Source organism: Bombus fervidus, chromosome 5 (assembly GCF_041682495.2).
Source record: "Bombus fervidus isolate BK054 chromosome 5, iyBomFerv1, whole genome shotgun sequence".
In the NCBI taxonomy this organism is placed as follows: Eukaryota; Metazoa; Arthropoda; class Insecta; order Hymenoptera; family Apidae; genus Bombus; species Bombus fervidus.
The window spans coordinates 14,852,475-14,874,965 of NC_091521.1; the positions used below are offsets into that span (position 1 = coordinate 14,852,475).

At 31.4% G+C, this 22,491-nt stretch overlaps 3 protein-coding genes across 8 annotated transcripts; 2 read left to right on the forward strand and 1 right to left on the reverse strand.

The window, feature by feature from the left end:
- The first annotated feature begins 5,248 nt into the window (after nt 1-5,248).
- LOC139987753 (2',5'-phosphodiesterase 12) lies at nt 5,249-7,790 on the forward strand. Its single transcript, XM_072004363.1, has 6 exons — nt 5,249-6,221; nt 6,296-6,435; nt 6,515-6,801; nt 6,877-7,029; nt 7,102-7,222; nt 7,297-7,790. Exons 1-6 carry the CDS (start codon nt 5,392-5,394, stop codon nt 7,557-7,559), a joined length of 1,794 nt encoding a protein of 597 aa, XP_071860464.1. The 5' UTR covers nt 5,249-5,391; the 3' UTR covers nt 7,560-7,790.
- On the reverse strand, nt 7,696-16,208 carry Caper (RNA-binding protein 39-like protein Caper). Of its 4 annotated transcripts, XM_072004368.1 has the most exons (10): nt 16,055-16,176; nt 15,897-15,970; nt 15,557-15,630; nt 13,484-13,548; nt 11,436-11,759; nt 10,757-10,964; nt 10,416-10,682; nt 10,162-10,337; nt 9,921-10,091; nt 7,696-9,684 (listed from the first exon to the last, which is right to left on the reverse strand). In XM_072004368.1, the coding sequence occupies exons 3-10, from the start codon at nt 15,572-15,574 to the stop codon at nt 9,387-9,389; spliced, it is 1,527 nt and encodes a 508-aa protein (XP_071860469.1). In that variant the 5' UTR covers nt 15,575-15,630; nt 15,897-15,970; nt 16,055-16,176; the 3' UTR covers nt 7,696-9,386. The 4 variants fall into 4 exon arrangements, with proteins under 4 accessions (XP_071860469.1, XP_071860468.1, XP_071860466.1 ...); XM_072004367.1 differs by lacking the exon at nt 15,557-15,630 and having other exon boundaries at nt 16,055-16,208; XM_072004365.1 differs by lacking the exon at nt 15,557-15,630 and having other exon boundaries at nt 10,757-10,961; nt 15,897-16,183.
- Nucleotides 16,209-16,901: 693 nt separating this feature from the next.
- LOC139987756 (uncharacterized) lies at nt 16,902-19,885 on the forward strand. Of its 3 annotated transcripts, none has more exons than XM_072004370.1 (3): nt 16,902-17,060; nt 19,391-19,507; nt 19,593-19,885. In XM_072004370.1, the coding sequence occupies exons 2-3, from the start codon at nt 19,398-19,400 to the stop codon at nt 19,759-19,761; spliced, it is 279 nt and encodes a 92-aa protein (XP_071860471.1). In that variant the 5' UTR covers nt 16,902-17,060; nt 19,391-19,397; the 3' UTR covers nt 19,762-19,885. The 3 variants fall into 3 exon arrangements, with proteins under 3 accessions (XP_071860471.1, XP_071860470.1, XP_071860473.1); XM_072004372.1 differs by having other exon boundaries at nt 16,937-17,060; nt 19,388-19,507; XM_072004369.1 differs by lacking the exons at nt 19,391-19,507; nt 19,593-19,885 and adding an exon at nt 18,010-19,346 and having other exon boundaries at nt 16,911-17,060.
- The last annotated feature ends 2,606 nt before the right edge of the window (nt 19,886-22,491 follow it).

Consider the following 22,491-nt stretch of genomic DNA (forward strand, 5'->3'; position numbering starts at 1 on the left):
GTTATCGGTTAAAACGTGCAAATTCACAACTGAAATAAAACGGACGAAATTTTGTGTATTTTTTCTTTCCAATTTTTATACAGTGGAAAACTACTAAGTATTTTTATGATAATCGATATTTTCACTCGAATAAACTGCGTCTGATCTTCATTTTGATCTGCACGTGTTTTCGCGCGAACAAGTTACAAAAAGATCAATATAGATGTAGGTTTCTCAATAGAGAAGATTTCCTTCCTTTTTCTATTTTCTACTGCGTTTTCTCATAATAACGTATTTGGCTTCCAAACTTCATTTCTACTTTTCTTTATAGAAGAAAAGACAGAAAGAATTTCCAGAATAACTATAAATACACGTACAAAACGAAACGCGATAAGTTAGCGCTTAGCTGCTGGTACGTTCAGTTACGTAGCGTAGAAGTTTGAAGTAGGGAAACGAAAAAAACGGTGACGTTGAAGCATATTTTCTACCATGAAAAATACTGAAAGCGTAAGTAAAGTGAATGAATCGCGTACAGTTATTTTCTTCGTTGTCAGATTTCCAAGTTACTCGAATGGATCTTTTCATTTCACCAATTTCTTTGAAGATGAAAAATTACCTTTGATATAGTACGGAAAGAAAATGTGAAAATACATTTGTTTTACTTGAATTGCATCGTAATATCAGTTCGGTTATGATATATCTAAACAACAAGGTGCTACGAAAAGACGTTTTTATGACTTTGTTGGCTGCGGTTATTTGAACCACAGAGTTTTAATTGAAATTACTATACGAATATAGTATAATGAAACGTACATGATCAAGCTAATTGAAAAGCCACACGATGGCAAAATAGTTCGAAGCAACGAACCGTAATAAACGAACGCACGAGGTTCGGGTTTTGCACTTGGCACAAGTACGCTTACAATGAAAACTAGATGAAACTAGTTGCTATGAAGCAAATCTGCCACCGCCGTGCTTAATCCATTCTGCTTTCCATCGATCTCCTCTCTTCCCTTTTACATCGTCCATGACAATCGTGACAAAGGCCAGTTGTATAACGAAAAAAAAAAAAAAAAAAAAAAAAAGAGAAAGTACGATGCTGGATAACCATAAAAACATGCTTAGTTGAAAATTTCCTCTGCTTTTGTAATGTCCGAGTGAACAAATTGAAAGCTGTAAAAAAGAAAAGGTAGATCCTATTAAAACTGTATCTATTAAGATAAAAGCAACCGACTTCGATAAATTAATGTTTTTCTCAAGATTCGATAACTCTAGAATTAATTACTGAAATGGAAGTATTTGAAAGTGTTGATGAAATATTGGTACGATAGGTCGATAGTTGAAAATAAACTAATCGGTGAGCGACCTTCGGCAACGCTAGCATTGAATAAAGATACAAGAGAGAAGATACGGCTACGTACACGTTGGTACTCGAAGAGTAAGGGTCGTGAATATCGGTTTCCAATAGAACGCCCGGGATGCCTATATTCGTAGGAGTTAATTCAAAATATCGTGAATAGTGTAGCATCTTGCAAGATTGGACATTCCATTCTATACATATACTTCAAGGGCATACGCCTAATATATACGTCACAGTGTTACGTTACCACCCGGTTGCCACCTTCGTCACCACAAATCCGTAAGGTCCGTATAATCCTGTAAAAGCGAATGATAACGGTATCGCTACTATGTAAACCACCGATTGAATTCTGGATTATCGACAATTCGCAACACCTATCTTCCCGGCTTTTAACGTAATGCCAACCTTAAATAAAGATACGCACGGTTGCAAAGAAAAACAAATTGAAACTTAGAGCAAGGAGAATATCATTCTATCGACTAAATCATATACATTCGTATACTTTTATCGTTACAACTTTGAGAAATCTCAAATATCAAAACCCTCCTATATCAATTACCAGCAAAATAAATATCTTAAAAACAGGAAAAAGCAAATTTCTACAGTAACCGACTGATAATCACCCATATCATTACATATAAGGAAACACGCAAATCCAAGTTAGCTATCATAAATAAGTGATTCGCTATAGCGGTTGTAACTGATCAATGTGCACTAATAATATAATATTTCGATACGATTAAAGGTGAATATATAACATATGGCACGATCAACGACCGATCGATGACGGATAAAATGTTATAATTTGCAACAGGCACAAAATTGTCGTCCAGTATCGATCAATTATTTAATTAGTAGAATTTTTGGTCTTTACATGTATCGCAAATAAAATAATTAATATTTTCTCGGTCTGTGCATCCAACGTGTGCCCAACCTTCACATTCGTCATTTTTGAAACATTGAAAACAACAGCAGTCTATCTTTGGACCATTTTATTTTTGAAAAGTAGTTCCGGGCAATCACTCTCTTTCTGTTTTGGGATTTCAGACATTTTTCTGTGGCAAAATTTTGAAGAAAGATTACATAAATATCTCTTAATTTAATTTCAGTTCCCAACAGATTGAACTTGAAAAGATCAAAAATATTTTGCCTGGACTGGTCGATAACTGATTGAATGGTAATGGACGACAATCGGATGGTCGCAACAAGATAACAAATTATTAATTAATAATTAAATTTTGTATACCACAGTTAAGTAAAGAAGTATTGAGAAATAATTGAATAGTAATTTAAAAATTTTCTACTAAATCTAAACGTGCAAAATTATGATGATTACACTGATAACTTGACTCAAATTAGACCAGACAGAACTTGATAAAACTAGATCGGTAATTTCCATCTTGAATTTTCATCTTACTATTTGAAAATACCTACTTTACCATCGTATTCTAAGTTTTTAATATGCTGTGAGCAAAACAATGACACGCATCAAAAGTGCGAACTTAGAGAATCTATAAAACAATAGACGAATCAAATAAAAATAATAGGAGAGATCCCATAGAATTATGAAATAAGAAGAAATTAAAAACAAATGCTTTCCTATCTTACTTCGTATAATCGCGAATTGTGAAAGTTTATTTTTACCGAAATTTCAAACTTTCAATAAGAGGTGATTAAGACAATAAAAGTTAAGATAAATAAAAACTCGGACGTGGAAAAATACTGACAGCTAGTAAACTGGGGAACACAAAATCGCAGCCTTACCAATGACACAAGTTTTGACAAGATTTTACCTATTCTACTTTATCCATAGAACGTAAAGTTTCATAACTGACCATCGGAAAGAACTTGGTCGCTCCAATGATACCAACCGATATCTTACAATTATAATATGAAGATGTCTAATAATTGTTCATTCTAGCGCAGAATTATATGCAACGTATATATTGTCGTAAGATAAACTTCAAGGAATACATTAACAGCTTTTTAAGCTTCTGAGAATGATATTTTACTCAAAAAGAACTACAAGGTAAAAACCTACGTCATCTCTACGTCATTCATACAGAAATCAATAAAACTATTTAATAAAACTAACTACAATCGCGAGCCAATCAGCTCGTATTATTTCTTATATAATTAATAATTGTATTACGTACTGTAATGTGATTAGTAATCGTATATGAAATAATACTGATTGCCCGAGTTCCACCGGCATAGAGATTGCTGCGAGTGGAGACACTCTTTGTACACGATCCCACCCACCCACCCTCCTTTTACGCATAACAATTTATTCATTTAAAACATCAATTTATAAAAACAAAAATCTCCTCCTGGTGTGCGTTTGCAAAACGATCAATTCCTTGATTGTTATGCGAAACAAACAACGAAAAGAGTTTTAAGGAAAACCGACGAGAAAAGCTAATCCTGAAAATAAAAATAAACTAAATCTTAAAACAACTGTGTAATTCAATATCAGACGCTATTTCTACCCATCTATTTTCTATTTATCCACCTTACTACATTTAATCCTCGATCGATATCTTTGGATTGAAAGTAAATCAGTATAGATTCGAATAAAATTGTTTAATTTTAGGGAATTTTATTTCTATCTATATTCTGCAGTTTACTTGATAAAGATGTCTTATTGTGTAAATTATGTTATACAAATAAATGGTCAATATGTTAAATTGTTAGCAGTTAAATATGATTTTCACCAATTGAGGATTAATGATACATGCATTAAGTACTAGCACACTTATATAAACAAGCACTAACACTACTTTTCTTTTTTACGTCGGGAAATCATGGATACCCCGCCGCTGTTCTGGGAGAAGTGGCAGGATAGTGCCGAATTCTTACCGACTAAAACCCCACGGTGGCCTACCTAACTACTAAGAGATGGTTACGTTCTGAACTTCGCCACTAAACAACAATTCAATGAAAACTCCAAAGGAGCTTCTGAGAAATCAGTAGACCTGGGAACTCAGAGATTCACCGAAGGTGTGGTAACAGACAAGGTGATAGGGCGGCTTATGGTGACAACATCCGAACTTGATCCGTGATTGACAAGGACATGCAAGATTAGAAACTGAGGGAGGAAATAGTCAACCTTGTCTGTGAAGACAGCCTCCACATGTATATGAACGACGCGAAACTGACATCCGTTTTCAATCCCAATATCATGATGATGATTTCTGAAACAAACTCAAAATATAAAAAATATAATAAAATTCTTGATATAAATAATCCCAGTAAACGAGCTTTTCATTGGGCGTAATTTGTTTGTTTCAATTATTCATAGATTGCGTTGCAATTTTCTGAAGCAGAAATATGTAGAAGTATAAAATTCTATACTTCGTTTGCGATTATAAAATATCTATTCTATATTCTATCTACATTTATTTTATATTTTATTAGTAATTTCATAGAAAACTTTAATTTTAATTCAAGCCGGTACTATATTGAATCGATAGCGCCACATGTAACATATTCCTATGTCCATGATTCATAGGTGATCTCCAAAAACATGGGATACGAAGAAACATTGCATGTCACGTACATTTTGTATCTTGGCTAAGGTACGTGATGTCACAAGGTCACAGATGTGGTAGGCGTTGTATCGTTGGTTGTATACATGCATGTATGTATAACGCAAACTGACCTATACCTTCTCCGTGATGTAAGATTTATTCTGCATTACAGATTATAGTACAGACGAACTATATATTACACATATATACATATTAATTATGTTACACATTATAGACTTCCCTTAGAACTTTAATATCATTCCCAACATTGCGGATGTAATATATAACCAATGTAATCAACCATTGATAACATATATGTTATAAGCTTGCATTCATATCATGACGATAGATGGCACTTTAATAATTTCGAACTCCATTTCTGGCAACAAGAAAATAATTTTAGCAAGTAACTTCTATTGCTCAAACGTGTATTCGTCGTTTTTAAGATTTATATTACAAGCTTTTCTCAAAAAACATAGATTTTCTAAATAAAAAAGTAGATAAAAATCATGTTTCTGTAAAATGTCAATTTTAAATCGTACTTTGCATTTGAAGTGTCTAACCCCTTTGTTACCTATTTCAACAATTCATCGACAATTTTTAATAAATTACTCACAACTAGTGACACGATTAAACATGAATGAAGCTCTTTTATTTCACGAAGAGGGAAGTAAGGACTTTAAGATGTCGTTTCGTTACATCAATCCCGAATTAAACATCGATAGACAATTCAATTTTCAAAGACAGGTGAATCAATCCATAGATTATTTTGTTCAAAGAATAAATAGGAATATTAATACATATTTAAAGGAAAAAATTCACCGAAGACTGAAAAAGCAAGACAAGCATGTAACACCCGTACAAAGCTTAAAAAGTGACGTTGAAGATAATATAAAATTTATAAGAAATGACTCTGTCCTTAACGGTGACCTCACATGTCAAACAATCTTAAACAATTCATCGGACATAAAATTACTCATTTTTGATAAGGAATATATATTAAAGAAAAATGTACCTTTCATTAGTAAAATAGAACTACCATCGAGCATTTTAATTGATTTTCCAGTTTATCCTTCTAAATTTGAAGGAACGAATATAGACAAATCAAAATCAATTTTTAACTGGTATAAAAATGAAAGTAATAAGTGGATACATGTAGGAGAAGGATTTTTATATGTTCCAAGTTTTTCTGATTTAGGATGCAAATTGAAAATATCATGTATTCCAAAGAATGATGTAGAATCTGGACCTTCAACAGAGATTGTATCAAATAATGTTATAGAAATTGGACCTGGCGTGTGTCTTTTTAATACCAGACATGCTTTTACTAAAGATAAATTGTCAGGTAAAAGGTAAGTTTTAAGTGGAAATATAATTTCCAATTTAGTTACATTCATTTAACATAATTGTTAAACTGAAATTTTAGTTTCAGAGTAACTTCATACAATATATTAGCAAATGTATATTCAGAAACTTCTGTCTCTAAGGAAACTTTATATCCATACTGTCCATATTATGCCTTATCTATGGATTATAGAAAATTACTAATTCTTAAAGAATTAATAGGTATTTTTTTTAACTAGATTATATCAATGTTTTAAATTGAAAATAAAAAAATATAAATGGTATTGTTAAATTTCTGCAGGATACAATAGTGACATAATATGTCTTCAAGAAGTAGATAGTTCAGTATATGAAAATGATTTGCAAATGTCTTTAAGGATACTAAACTATGGTAGTATATATAATTTAAAGAACGATTTACGAGAAGGTCTCGCAATATTTTATAATCTGGACAGGTTTGATCAATTGTCTTGTGATTACAAGGTTATTTCTCAAGGCACAGATTTAGATGAATTTAATACTGTTTGGACGCAAATTCAGAATAGCCGCGTAAAGCAAACATTCTTAAACAGAAATACGATTATTCAGGTACTAAAATAATTACACTTTATTATTAAATATGATTTATTAATAATTATTTATGATATATATAATGCATTATAGACAGTAACACTTCGATCTAAAGAAAATCCTGAAATTTTAATTGTTGGCAATACACATTTATATTTCCGTGCAACAGCCGATCATATACGTTTGTTACAAGCATATTATGGTTTATCATATTTACGCACATTTGCCAAAAAAGTGAAAGAGGAGGTACTTGCAAAAACTTAATCGAATGAAAATTGAAATGTTTAATATGATTAATGACGCATTAAAAACTTACAGAATCCTGAATGTAACGTTAGTATTTTATACTGTGGTGACTTCAACAGTGTCCCAGAAAGTGGCGTTTATCAATTAATAACTCAAAAGTACATACCAGAAGATCATGCTGATTGGAAATCTGGTTAGTTTTATGGTTTTTATATAATAATTTCTATAAATTTTTATTTATAACAATTGTATTCTATTATATCATAGATGCTGAAGAACATGTACAAAATGTGTCTATTAAACATGACACGAACTTGTCTAGTGCATGTGGTACTCCAGAATACACAAATTACACAGCTACCTTTTCTGGTTGTTTAGATTATATATTTTATCAAACGGATTATTTAGCAGTTGAACAAGTTATACCATTTCCGAGTAAAGAAAAACTTAGTGCGTATACGGGTCTTCCATCTATAGTGTCACCAAGTGATCATATATCATTGTGTGTTGATTTAAAATGGTCAAAATAAAAATATATACATAGCACTCGATTGACGTTCTTCAATTTATTTCAACAGTGTATCATTTTTTAATATTTTTTGTTACTATCTCCTTCCAAGAGATTCAGTCTGATTATATGTGATTCAAAATATAAAAATATGTAAATTTTCAGTTATTATTAATTTATTAAATAATTTCAACTTTTTGTAGAATTTTTATAAAACGTACACAATAAAATTACTTTTCAGTGTTTTTCAAAATAGTATTTGTAATTGAAGTTACGATACAGCGAATAGTTAAAAAATAATCTTTGTATTCTAATCTAAAATAAGAAATGAAAACCTTATGTATACTACAATCTACTTAAATTATTCCGTATTTTAACGAATAAAGTTAAAGAAATATTGTTTGCGCATTTACATTTGTATTCTAGAAGAGGATTTCACATCCATATGGTACTATCACATTAATTTTTTAATTTATGATTATTACCAAAGTGTACATTCACATTTTAGTAATATGAAATAGCAGTAGTATCACTACATATATGAATGAACGATGATAATTTACAAAATTTTTTACATAGATTATATTATAATGGATTTTTTAAACTAACAGAGGCCTGCAGGGTAAATAAAGTTTGTTTTTTTTTATCGTCTATCTAATTACACATAACAGTTATAATAAGCTTTGAAAAAACAATTTTATGGTGCTCCATAAGTTTCACAATGCTAAAATTCTATATCTAAATAGAACCTTTCATCTCATCTCATTGACTTAAAGAGATTTGACATAATATTAATTATTCATTCACAAAGAAAAATACTAGTTTGTGATTTATTTCTTGAGATAGTACAATGTTAAAAATTCGGCTAACTATTAAATTACTCTATAATTCGAAAGGTCATTATATATAATTAAATAGATATATGAAAAACTACTGTATAAATTAGTACCTCAATCTTTAATTTTGTGCTCTTTTTATGCTTTCAAAAATATTAGAAATAATGCCTATCGTACTATTGCTTTTAGTAAGATATATCTGTTAAAGAAATTCATTACCTGCAGACCTGTGCCTAAAAAAAACTTTTCTATTTGTCCCGTTAATATAACACCATCTACTTGGTTTTGTATAAAGAACGTGTCCTGTGCACATTTTAATAACTTTTTTAATGATCGGAAAATTTTAAAGAAAGGTGTGTATATATATATATATATATTTTATATATATATGTATATATTACCACCTCCAACGCCTTTGCACTGGAATTACAATCTATTAATCTTTCCACTTTTTTCAAAATTTACTTAACATTTAATTTTACTCTAACAGGTTAAGCGTCGAAAGTTGTTCAACTGTGTAGTTATTACAGGTAATAAAAAAGAATACTTAAGTAAGGATCTATTAAATAAGTATTTAACAAATAAGGCAATGCTGTTTTTCCATATCTTGTTACACTGAATTTGTTAAAATATATTTCGATACGTGAATACACGTAAATACTCTTGAATCATTGTACACATATGATATTAATGAATAACTATTTAAAGGGTAATTTCACGCTCGTACTCTAATAGAGCATCTAGAGATGTATTGAGAACAATTTTTTAGCGTGTACTAATTGGTCAAAATCCCTAATATCGAATGAGAGCTCTTTACAAAGGTAGTTATCTTTATGAACATATGAAAGTGTCACGCAGATGTGTTTTGTGATTGATAATAATACCTGTATGGCTTGAAACGACACTTAAACGAATCTGTTATAGTAACAAAAATTTCCTTTCGGTTACCAGTAAGAAAAGATGTAATACTAGAATTTACATATTTGTAATTGGCGTTTGCGCACTGCTTAAGATCACATTCCCCTTCGCGGAGCACTCGGAACTAGTAATTGTAAAGCCGTCATCGCGTCTGGGAACAGTGAGTGATAATTTACAACTGGCACGTAAGCGGCTGTAATTACTCGACCAGCAAACCATCTACCATGTAACGAATTGACAGCCGCAACTGCTGTCGCTATTGACGGGCACTTAACGTAAACGTTACCCTGAGGTGAGGCTTGGTCCACGTACACATGTAATACACCACCGTGTTTGTTGCATTCTTCGATAACATCATCACGAATTTCTTTGGCCCAATTCGGATTTGTCTCACTGAAACGAAAAATCATTCTGTTTGAATTTAATCTTTGCATAATTATTAAACAAATTGTAATTATTTAATGGAGTGTTACGTTATCATTTCTGAACATACATATAATGATATGCATGGGAGATATTTTAAGATAACATAAATTATCTAGCATATTCGTTCCCCCAGTAAAAAAAGTGATCTAATACTAGGTCTACAGATATGCCTGTTACATGTTAAGAAAATTACAAGGACTTACTTTTGTGGGTCGAACATATTGGATAACATAAAGCACTGTGTCGCTATAGGAGGAGCAGCTTGTGGAGGTGGTTGTGGTGTTGACATAACTGGAGCCATATTTAGTGCATTTGCAGCTGCAGGGGGAATTTCAAGTCCAGTTCCCTCCGCTAATTTAAACATTAACTGTAACCTAAATATTTTTAATATTAATTAGTAACTTATTAAAATGCAAAAAAATGATCAATATAAGAATATTGTACCTTCCAGTAGCACCAAGATCGATACCACTTCGATCTAATTCGTCTGTGTCAAGAAGAGATGGACCCTGTATTAAGTCTGTACGTTCTGTAACATTACCGACTTTCATAGGTCTCCCAGCAAGTTCAAAACCATTCAACTGTTCCAAAGCTTTTTTTGCATCATCAGCATTTCTAAACTATAATAAAAATAAATATATTTTAAAGAAAATACTAATATTATGATTGAATAATCTATAATATATATTAATATATACAGTCAAGAATCCATAGCCTTTGCTTCGACCGGTTTCCGGATCCATGATCAGTTGAATGTTATCAATTTTTCCAAACGGTTCGAAAATACCGCGAAGCATATCTTCTGTAATATTAAAATGTAGAGATCCAACATATAACCTCATAGGTCCGGTCTGACCTTTTGGCATTAGATTTGGCATGGAATTACCCATGCGATTCTTTTCAGCTTGAGTGTGTTGTACTACTATGGGAACACCGAGAAGCTTCTGACCCGACAAACCAAGTGCCTGCGAAAATAATGAAATAATTATAAGAATAATATCAGATAATAATATCAGATATAAATTATATATTAACTCACCAATGTCACACTTTCAGGATCCTTGAACTCTACATATGCTATACCCTTAAATCTTCTTGTTTTGTTGCATGTGATAAGTCGGACATCTTGAACTTTGCCCACACTCGAAAAGAATTCTTCCAAATCTCGAGCACGTATACGCTGACTTAATTGCATACAGAACACCGTTCTGGCGTCCCGTTCCTCTGGTGTTAGCTCATCATTTCTGCTGAAATGAATATAAGACACAAAAAATTAAAAACATTGACATTCTAAAATTTATCACATAAAAAATTATAAACGCAAAAGTGATGCAACCCTAAGTTTCATGCTTTAACACGTTGACTGCTACGGCACCCGTATTCGGGTGACAGCAAAGTCACCCGATTTCGGCTGGCGCTTATTTGACTACTTACAAAGGATCGCCGTAGATATTTGAACAGATATTCTAGAGGAAATAATAAAACTATTTAATTGTTATAAAAGTAATACGAAAATGGTTTATTAAAAAAAATTATTTACTCGCATTACTAAAATATCGATGGGAGTACCTAGCAGAGAACGCTTGGTACTGCGGCACGCGTGGCAGTCAATGTGTTAAAATATTTTGTAGAAAAGTTTTAAATTTTGAAATATGTTATTCTTATATTCTTAGGCTATTCTGCATTTTCTATCAAATAATGAATTCATGCAAACTTACATGCCAAGGGGACTGACACCCTTTCCAAATGGTAGTCTTGCTCTGGGAAGTGTAATTGGTGTGAGGGATCGCTTCCTTCTTCTGTCTCGATCTCGGTCTCTATCCCGTCGATCCCTATCTCTATCGCTGTTATCCCTGTCTCTATCGCGGTCTCTCCGATCTCTTGATCTTGATCTACGTCGACGGTCACGATCACGATCACGATCGCGCTCTCTATCTCTGTCACGATCTCGATCTCTGTCACGATCTCGGTCGCGATCGCGACGATCTTTCTCCCGACGGTCCCGTGATCGAGAGCGGGAACGAGAACGATGCTTGCTCTTCCTGTAAAAAAACGAAACCAATAAAGTATACTAAGAAGTTTTTTTAATAAAACCTATAAAACTAATTTGTATTTCATAATATAAGTACATGATATAGTAAATCTGAGTAAATAATAAACGGAGCTTGATAATTTTAAGCTTAATTTGTACAATGTAATTTTTTAAATTGTAATATTTCCACTTATTAATCCGAACCCTTAGTGGTAAAGAAGTTTCTAAAATTAGCTTTTATTTTCACAGTACGACTTAACTGATATAAATAATTAAATAAGTAAATAATCCTAATATTAACCCCTCGCGGACTACCGCCGCATATATACGTTCTGCGTAAACCATCAATTTAGCCGAGGAACTCATATATGCGTTTGATCAAAACAACTGATAGAACCGAAAGACATATATGTATCCCACGTAAACGCGTCGTTATGGTCGAGAAGCTCGTATATCTCATATATGCGTATATATAAAAGACTCATATGTAGGCTATTTTATTTATTCTGTGTCTAGAATTTGACATCTTGGAGTGCTATGAACGAAAATCACGTCTAAACAAAAATGTGCGCTAGGAATTTTAAATGACTATCGCAGCAGCAGCTCGGCCCTACGGTACGGTTAATTTCGAATCGTCCGCAAAGGGCTAATAATTTTTCATTAAATTGTATAATTAAACACATGTGATAAAATTAACCCAATCAATATATTGTAAAATATAACATCTGTACAAGTGTTATTGCATGTTTTAATCATCACATTCTATTTTGTTTAATGATCCCTTTTTTTATTACATTTCAGATTTTTAACATAATCTGTAGCACAGATATTCTTCCTAAATACTTACCATCTTCAGGTCTAACCTTTGGAATTATGAAAATAACCAGCATTTACACTAATTGTATGGGGTCTATAACAAAGAGAATATAACTTCAAACAGTTATATGTATGTACCAAATGACTAATTTGAAATATTCACATACAATCGAATATGTATTTCAATCTATAAGGCTAAAGGTTCAGATAAAGTAGTTTATTTACAGACACATGTGTTTTATCATATTGTAAATCATGCATTAAAATTCAATTTTAAGCTAATTTAAAAAATTTAATACTTCGATAAACTTTTTTAACAATAGATATTTCTCTCATAAAACAAGGATTTCAAAAAATTCAATCCATTTACTTCTTCATTCATGTTTTTTCATCAGATGTAATTTTTACTTAAGTTTGTTCAGTTAATAAAAGCAACTATTATAATAGTATTATATAAAAAATGCATATAATAATATAACAAGAACAAAATAATTAAACTTATTTATTTTGTGCTCCTTACCATTTTTACTGAAATTATAGTAATTTCTGGATAAGTAATCATGAAGCAAATCTTATTATTATTGATTAACCAATATAAACTACAATTTTTTATGAGATCCACACAACGGATAGAACGATCAAATTACATTGGAAGATTTGAAAAGATAACAAAGCATTCAGGGTTTGCAACAAAAATCAGTGACAAATTAAAGGCACACGTTTGAGCATGACTAATTATCACTTTCGTTTACTGCCATTCAGTAGCGTACGTTATTGACACGTAAAGTCATTACCGTTACTTGTAGAAATAAAACATTTATTTATATATTTTAATGGATTTAATGATTCAAATATTAATTCTAATAGTAAGCACAAATTGTGTTTACAAATTGATTTTAATAAGTGAAATATCCTTACCCAGATGATTTACGGCTAGACCCATTCTCCTTGGAAGATTTGTCTTTGGATGAGGAGTCCTGCTCCTACGAACAGCAAACAGTTGAATGCCATGCCAGCCAGCCGATGTGGCAGGGACGCGCGAACAAGGGGACAAAAAGCAAATCATAGAACGTTAGTAAATTTTATAAAGATAAACTATGTACATATTGTACAATTTAAATTTTGACAATAGTTTCAAAATAAAATATGTCTCAATAATGAAGTTCTGTCTTCTGTTAAAAAAAACTTTTTTGTAACCATGTAGATAACTCCTTTGAACACTGTTATCGAAGATCTATTGCTGCTGGATGGTGATGCACTCTCGTGCTCTTTCTCTTTTTCCAGGTAGATTATATTGGTCTGAGGGGGCTAAGATGAGGACACAGAGAAGAAAGAGAGAGAGAGACAGAGAGAAACGGGGCGAGCATAGTGTTGCGACGCCTCGCACACACCTGGCTCAAACTTACCAATCGTTTTATCGGGTTTTAGGAAAGCATTGCAATCTTGGGTTGAGCATGCCTTGGTCTTAAACTACCAATGGCCAACCACACATCCTTTTTCTTCTGCAAAAGAGAGCCCTCATCAAAGACAGTACGTTTTTAATGTAACACGAAATGTGAACCCTAATTGCTAACCTACAACCCCTGCATGTATAATTGATTTAACTATCTCATAATTAGGAACAAAACGATCAACGATCATTTGCAGCTTCCAGTAGATATACCACAAGATGATTTAGCTGTACAGAGAAAATGTTTCACATGATTAAAAGCGAACATACACATGGTATATGGCACTAATGCAATGAAATGATGATAATGGTGTTACATGTATATGTTACGGATGTTATATCTTTTAATCTACCATGAATATAAAACTAATCGTCTAGTCAATTACCAATTCTTCAGTAATATTGATTGTACAATTCCAAAACATTTTCTCATTTGAACCATATAACTTATTTCCTGCTTGCCAATTTACCATGCATTTTGTTTGTGAAGTACTATATCAATGTACATTCAAATTTTGAATGAGACAAATAATGTTATGTTGATGGAAAGTCTTAAATATTACAAAAGATGAGAACACCATAAGCATCTTAGTGGACTACCATTAATAATTGTAGTCATATAGTTAAAAACAAAGGTCTACCATATGATGAAAAAAGTAGACTTTAATAATATACATGTTTTTGGAGTTTTGAATAACATACATGACACATTGAAAAAACATATTTAAATATTTAGCAATCTCAAATTGCTAAATAGATTAAATCTGATTATTGCATCTGCCCTGTCTATAAAACATGTAGAACTTTCAATAAGAACTATTTTGTATCTCTTGTACTATACACATACATTGTAATTTAATATCACAAATATTCATAACAGTTAAAATACAATTCTTCATTAATACCACTGTTCCCTTTAATTTTAGAGATCTTAAACAATTATAACATATGATTCCCTAAAAAAAGGAATCAATATATGATTATAAATAAGATGTATAAATAAAACTCCTATGAATTAAAAGAAAACACAGCCAATGTGAAACTGCTTGAAATTTTTAAATCCGACAAATACCTTTGTTGTTCCTCCTAACAATGCCGAAGGTACATAGTAAAAATCAAATAATATTATGCCCTTCTACTGCAAAAAATACTATAGACAACGATTTTATTGATTCTACATATAAAAGCTATTCGATGCTTACATAAATAAGTTGATTCATTTTACCACATATAAACGTTATAAAGATAAATAGAATAGCATGGCACATGGCAGAACAGCACCTAACAAATCCATCTTTCATTTCTACATTTCTTTTTCTGTTTTGTTTTAAATAAATTAATATAAACAACCTTTATACTTTGCATGTGTATTTTCCTTTGTCTCTCTATAACCGTAAAATGGTGGCAGTAACAATTCTATCTACGTCGTAAAATAATAAACGTTACGATTTCTGAGAAAAAAATTAGAAAAAAAAGATCAGAAATAGATAAAGAAAAAAGAATTAAGTAAAAATGATGTTAGTGATGGCTTTTCTTAATACCTCGTATTTCAAGTGCATTCTAGGAACTCGCTGCCGAACATCCTACGAGCGCGAGGGTACATGTTACGTACCATCTATAAGTACAGAAAACGGAGGTATTGATCAATAGTCCGTATGAGACAAGGGCGTACTTTGTTCTACATGTATATATGGGAAGGAAAGGACGATTCATATTTTTCTCGATCGCAACACGACAGAACATACCCGGAACGGTACGGCGCCGTATGTGTATTCTTGCGCGTCGAGATTAGGTAGACTTTATAGGACAAAAAAAGTCAGGATCTCGAAGGAGCAAACCGAGACAAACAAAGAAGTAGAGAAAAAAAAAATTAAGCCTTACCCCCTTCTTATATGGCGCCTCCAGCATTGCCTCGACATCCAAATCCTCCGCCATTGCGCGAGTCGGTGAGCTTTCTGAAATACCACGCATTAGCACTCGATAATCTAAAATACGGTGGTCGAATTGAAAACTCTATGAGGATATTGTGTATAACGTACAGACTAACAAACGCTCGCATACGATTTAAACGTTTAACAATTTACTGAAAACGCAAGATCGACAAGGAACGTTAGGGAACAAGAACGCAATCATATGCAACGATGACCAAAGAAAATGGAAGACCGGATGTGAATAAATGAACCAAGCGCCACCTTCACGGAAGTGCCGAATGCATTATTTTTGCAATTGAGTTTCCGAGTAACCATAACCCTACAACCATTATTAAAATGTTCCTAGAGATTCTTGATTGACTTTTTACTAATAGATTTCATATTTTTTATTTGATAATTATATGTAGAATATCGTCCGAAAATTGAGTCCTATCTAGTTACGAGAAATCAACATTGAAGACAAGAAGATCCTCGTTCTACGCATGCCTAACATTTTATAAATGTGTCAGGCAGAGAGAAATATATTTTATTCATCTCTGTCTGTCTTGTAGAAACGAGGTCCTTGTTGATCTTCCATGTTGATTTTTCACAAATAGACACGACTCAATTTTCAGACGCTTGTCCCTAGCAAGTGTCGAGGATTGAATTATATGATCGTGCTCCCGACAGAACTTATTTAAAAGAAAATAGATACACTATAATAATTTAAAAAATTCACGAATGATTTTATATATGTATATATTTGTTACAAGTGTTTGTAAAATATTTACTTGAATTATTTATACTATTATATATTATATATGCATATAAATATATGAATTACATTTTTAAAGTCAATTTGTATTTTGTAGGTTATAAAAAAAATGAGTCATATCATCAAACAGATCGATTATATTTTTTGTTAATAATAGAAAGATTTCTTGGTAAGAAATTCATTAGGCAAATTTTGAGCGAACTCTATCGGAGAAACTTAGAAATATATTCTTCGCCCTAGAGCACATAGCGCATCTCAGAATCAGTTTTAATGCTTTAACTGTCCTAGGTATACATGACGTAACAGATTGGCGCAGTTTGCCTAGTGGCCATTTTGTTTTCAATTGCACGGCTGATTAAGGTATTTTATATAAAAATATTTCGTGTAATTGTAGGCTATTTAGGCGATTAATGTAGTCGACGAAATATTTAAGAAAGTTTGAAAGGAATTTTATCTATATTCTTTACGACAACTATTTTATATGCTAATTGAAAATCCTATTTAGTTTTGGATAAGGTTTTTCTATCAAATTTCACGTTCTTTTATCTCTTTCTCTCTTTATACCCTTTTATATTTTTGTAATTGCTGATCTTGGTAATCTTTATTAAATAATGATGTCGTACGATATATAGAATAAAGCTGTTTTCCATTTTGACCATTTCTTCTTCCAGAGTATCAGAAGAAAAATTTATATTTAAATACATATTCGAGCATAATTTAACGTGATTAAATTTTTGGAAACTTTGATTAGCATCGGAAATACACAGAACATTAATTTTTAAGACATCAGACGTTATCTCATATGTTACCTAAAAATGAGTATAAGTGTTGTATACTCTATAATATCGTATTATTATCAATTGATTTAGATTGATAATCGTGTGTAATGTAAATTATACTATTCCTAAAAATATTATAATCATTTGTATTATAATATAACAAAGTATAAGAATTGTAGAATTATATAACCACATAAAATTTAAATAATTTTAATTAATTGAAATAATTACTTATAATGAAATATAGAGATATAGATAAGGAATACAATCAAAGCTGAATTTCTATAATATATATTGCATTGTAAAAAAAACTAAATGGATGAAATTCATATATATAGAAATTGTACTGAAGACAAAATCCTAGCTTTGATTGAATTTTGTTTATATTAATGGCAATTTAAATACATTTTGATCTCTCGCTATAAGTCCACTTGTCTCTTGCATACGCGTACATTTAAAACCAATCAGATAAAGGCTTGGTAAGAAGAAATGAGCAGTGTACTCATAGAAGGCAGTTTCTATCCTTATAGGTGTCCATCTGTCCATTCAGCGTGGTGAGAGAGGCAACAATGGATTCAAAACGGCATGAACGCAGTTCCAAGTCCAATACAGATTCACCACCAGCTCCACCTTCGCCTCCTATGTATAGTGCAAGTTATACAACATATGATGGGTACAAAAACAGAATGTCGTCGCGCCGTTCACCTTCACCCTTGGAGTATAGAAGCAGTAGAACTTCCCGAAATGACTCGCCACAAGACAGACGTAGAAGAAGACGCAGTACATCAAAATCTTCTCCAACTAGATCGTACAAACGATCTCGATCACCCGATAGAGATAAAGATCGAGACAGAGATAGAGATCGATCGCGGAAATATTCCAGGAGAGATAGATCAAGGTCTAGGTCAAGAGGAAGATCGCGTTCCAGAGATAGGAGACGTAGTCGCAGTCGTAATAGGAGTAAAGATAGACATAGAGGTAGAGAAAGCCGCAGATACCATAGAGCACCATCGTACGAGTCAGATACAGCTGAAGATAATACAGAAACAACTGTATCTCATCCAGTTGTTCCTCCACAATCTAATGCTTTTAAGAATGATGGTAGTTTTATGGAAATGTTTAAAAAAATGCAGGAACAAATGCAACCTGCACAAAAACCGGCGACTTCTGTTTTGGAAGAAAAAACTGTTGTTCCTCCACCTTTGATGGTAGGAAAGAGGCGAGGAGGTAGAATTTTAAAAACTGGAATGGTTGCCAAACCAAAGACTGAACAAACTGTTGAACAACCCAAGGATGCTTGGTCACTCTATATGGCTGAAGTGAAAAAATACAGAGAAGTTTGCTGTCAGGAAGAAGATAACACAAGACCATTGGTTAAATAGCTGATTTTATTTTCAACCATTTTCCATTTTGTTACTTCGTTTTATCTACAATGAATGTGCTTTCAAAAGATGCTGTGTTCTCTTAATTACATTATGGTTGTATTTAAATATACAAGAATAGCTATTAACCAACTTTAAAAAAGAGCTCCATGTATACTAAAATTATTATTATTTACCAAGAAAAACTTCTATAGAAATGTATGCAAATATGAGGAAGCTTTTCCTTTTTTCAATTACTAGATAGAATGTACAGTATATGTTATTCAAAAATTATAAATATATAGTATCCCAAATTCTTAAGTATTTCGAGTTAAAGAACATTATTAATGTAATATGAGAATAAAAACAAGGACTGCAGTGAGAAAGCAATTAATGTTTGTGATAGTGTACTATGTGATGCAAGAGACAAACTGACTAAAGCGAGAGACAAACATGTAAAGAGTTTGCCTTGTGGGAGAAAGGGAGGGTGACAGATTGTAGTACTTTCAATAAATATAATACATTAAATAACTTGTAACTTGTTAAGCAGCATCAATATGGTTAAATATACAGAACTTGGAAATGCGGCAACAGTAGAAACCCCCGTCGATTTGAAACCAAACACAGCACCATATGACCCAAGATTCCCAAATCAAAACCAGACAAGGTAAACAAAATATAAATTGATGTATTTTAATTCTTATAAACTGTTAATGTATAAGATTGCTTATTCCTGTTTATTTTGAATACAGATATTGTTACACTAGTTTTGTGGACTTTCAACGTTGCAAAAAACGACATGGTGAGGATTATGATGCATGTAAATATTTCAAAAAAGTATACACTGCAATGTGCCCAAATAGTTGGATAACAAATTGGTATGATCAAATTGAGAATGGAAATTTTCAAGGAACCATATAATACATTAGAGGCATCACATTGTAACTGCCACTTTAGTAATGTTGTTTACACAATAACAGGAATTTACAATTCTACCATCCTGTTTGTAAAATAATATTGAATAAATTAATAATAGTTTAACTTCTATTGAGTTTAACTTCTGTTAATCAATACTGTTTTTATTTCATTATAATTACTGAATATAAATAAAAGTTGTACAAAATTTAAGTATTTCACTATTTTATAATTTCATGGATACAAATTAATATCTATAATAATACGTAAACTTTTTTCATATTTTTAACCTCAAATCTAAAATTATTATTTACTATACATTGTTCACATATAATTTCAAGTACATACGATATTGCATAAATTAGTATATGTATTTTACGTCTTACGCTAAATAGTTCACAAAAAATATTAAATTAAGTCTACCATGAAAAGTAATACATAATTTGTAAGAAGTTATGTAAAAGCTTTCCTTGATTATAACTGTATATGTAGATCAAACTTTACATCTATTTTATGTGCGTAATCACTTAATATTAAAGGAGTATTTATCATATATTTTCATAATCGTAAGTCAAAATTTTCAGCTTAAAGGTCTTGGTTATAATACTTGCCTATACCAGAAGCATTCGATTTATTTGATTACACCGATTCTATTGCTAATGTTTTCTCATTTATATAATAGAAGTTCTCGTTCAAATAAGTGAATTTGGTCAACAGCAACATATTTAATTGGACATTAAAATTTTATTCAGATAAATGGAATTTCATTGTATAGATGGAAAACTTTCCAATCCCTAATCCCTACTATAGACAATAGTCTCGTAGAAATCATATATAGATCCGATAGAGTAATGAGATAGGATTTTACCGTTTTAAAATTTTGTCCTATCCTGATATGCAAGTACATATCATCAGATATTATCATTATACGGAGAAGAAATTCTGCAAAAGTTCAATAGATTCAATATCAATTTTTCCTATTTCCTTAAATAAAAGACAATATATACAAAAATAATTATTAAAATTTGATCAGCACTTGAACGAATTTGTACGATTTCTAATGATTTCATGTATAAAATAGTATAACTAAATAGAAATAAAATAAATTTATATATAAAAATGTTAAAAATTTTTCACTTATACTTCTTATTTTTAAAAGTTTCTTTGTTTATTTTTCTTTCAGTACAGTACATACTGTTTACACTGAAGGATAGGACTTTTAAAAGTTTCATATTTTTGAAATAAAAAGATCTTAAAGTACAAGAGTTTTATATAATAATGGTTAATGCTATATATTAAAATGTATAATCATCGAAAAAGAAAATACACTAAAACCATACATTTTAGCCATAGCAAAATATAGTACCTCTCTGAGTCATATTAGGTATCATTTTTCTAGGGAGATAGACTTCTAGGGAACTCTCTTTCCAAATCTTTTTCTCTCTTTTTCATCGATAATAAATGAAACAAATAACTGTCATAAAATATCGAGATCTTTATATAGTAGGAATAGTGTTAGTTAATATTTAATTAATAATTAATATTACTGCATATGGATACTATTATAATTTCCTTAGTAAAAACGAATCTATGGTCAAATGATTCCGGTTGTTTCCGGACTAGTGCTACCCTTAGCGGCAAAGTGCTAAAGGTGTTCTACGTTAGCATATACAAGAACCCATTTAGTTCCACCACAAATGAGGTATACTCACTGTGGCTTTACGTTACAAGAGCCTATTTTATTGTACGGTTTTACGGAAAAATCATATTTCTGATATTATGAGATAGATAAGTATGAGAATAACAAAAATCACGCAACGATTAAGCATAGTTGCCTGAGAAAAAGAAATTAATTGTTTATTACAATATTTTTTAGAGAAGAAAAGAAAATCTTTCATTTTAAATGAAATATGAATTAGTGGTATGATGTAAAAATTTCAATATATTCTTTGTACACGACAATTTGTTAAATTTAACATTAAATTTACCTTTCTCGTGATAGTATTTCTGTTATAATAAAACCTAAATTTCGTTTTAATAGTAATTTTAATACTTGATAGAATGTGAATAATATTTCTGACATGACGCATCCGCAGAAAAAGAATCTCTTGATATTTGTATGATCGTCATCCTTATTACGGAGGAGAGATTCTTCTCGGCGCACCGTAAAACTCGATGGCCCACCGCGCTCGAACAATATAACATTTTTTTTTCTTTTTATTATTATTTAATTTGTACTTTACAATTTGTCCAACTGGACATTCGGTAAATTTTTCTAGCTCAATTGCTAAATAAGATGTGGATGGCTACCCCCAGCGGAATACCATCTTCGAGTTTGACTATTTTATTTCTTTAGTGAGGTCAGCGGGGTGTTTTCTTTTTAGTCTTCATTCTATGAGAGTTTCGCTCGCTTCAGCAACCAGCTAGTTTGGATGTGTTGCCGTTCTTTCCTTGTATTTTTTTGCCTACCTGCCGATGACCGTTGGTATTTTTAAGTTTTTGCATATATCCTCGTAACAATTTAACATGATTCAATGTCAGACATCCGTGAGACAAAGTATGTAAATACAAATTCAAAAATAAAACTTTTTTATTTTTTACTTTTTCTAAATTAAACTTTTATTAACGTGTGTGTGAGATCTTTCTGAACAAAAGAAAACCAAATACGATATACTTTGAATTACATTTCTTTATTGATATATATTCAATTTTTATTTATTAAGTAAGCAAATGTGC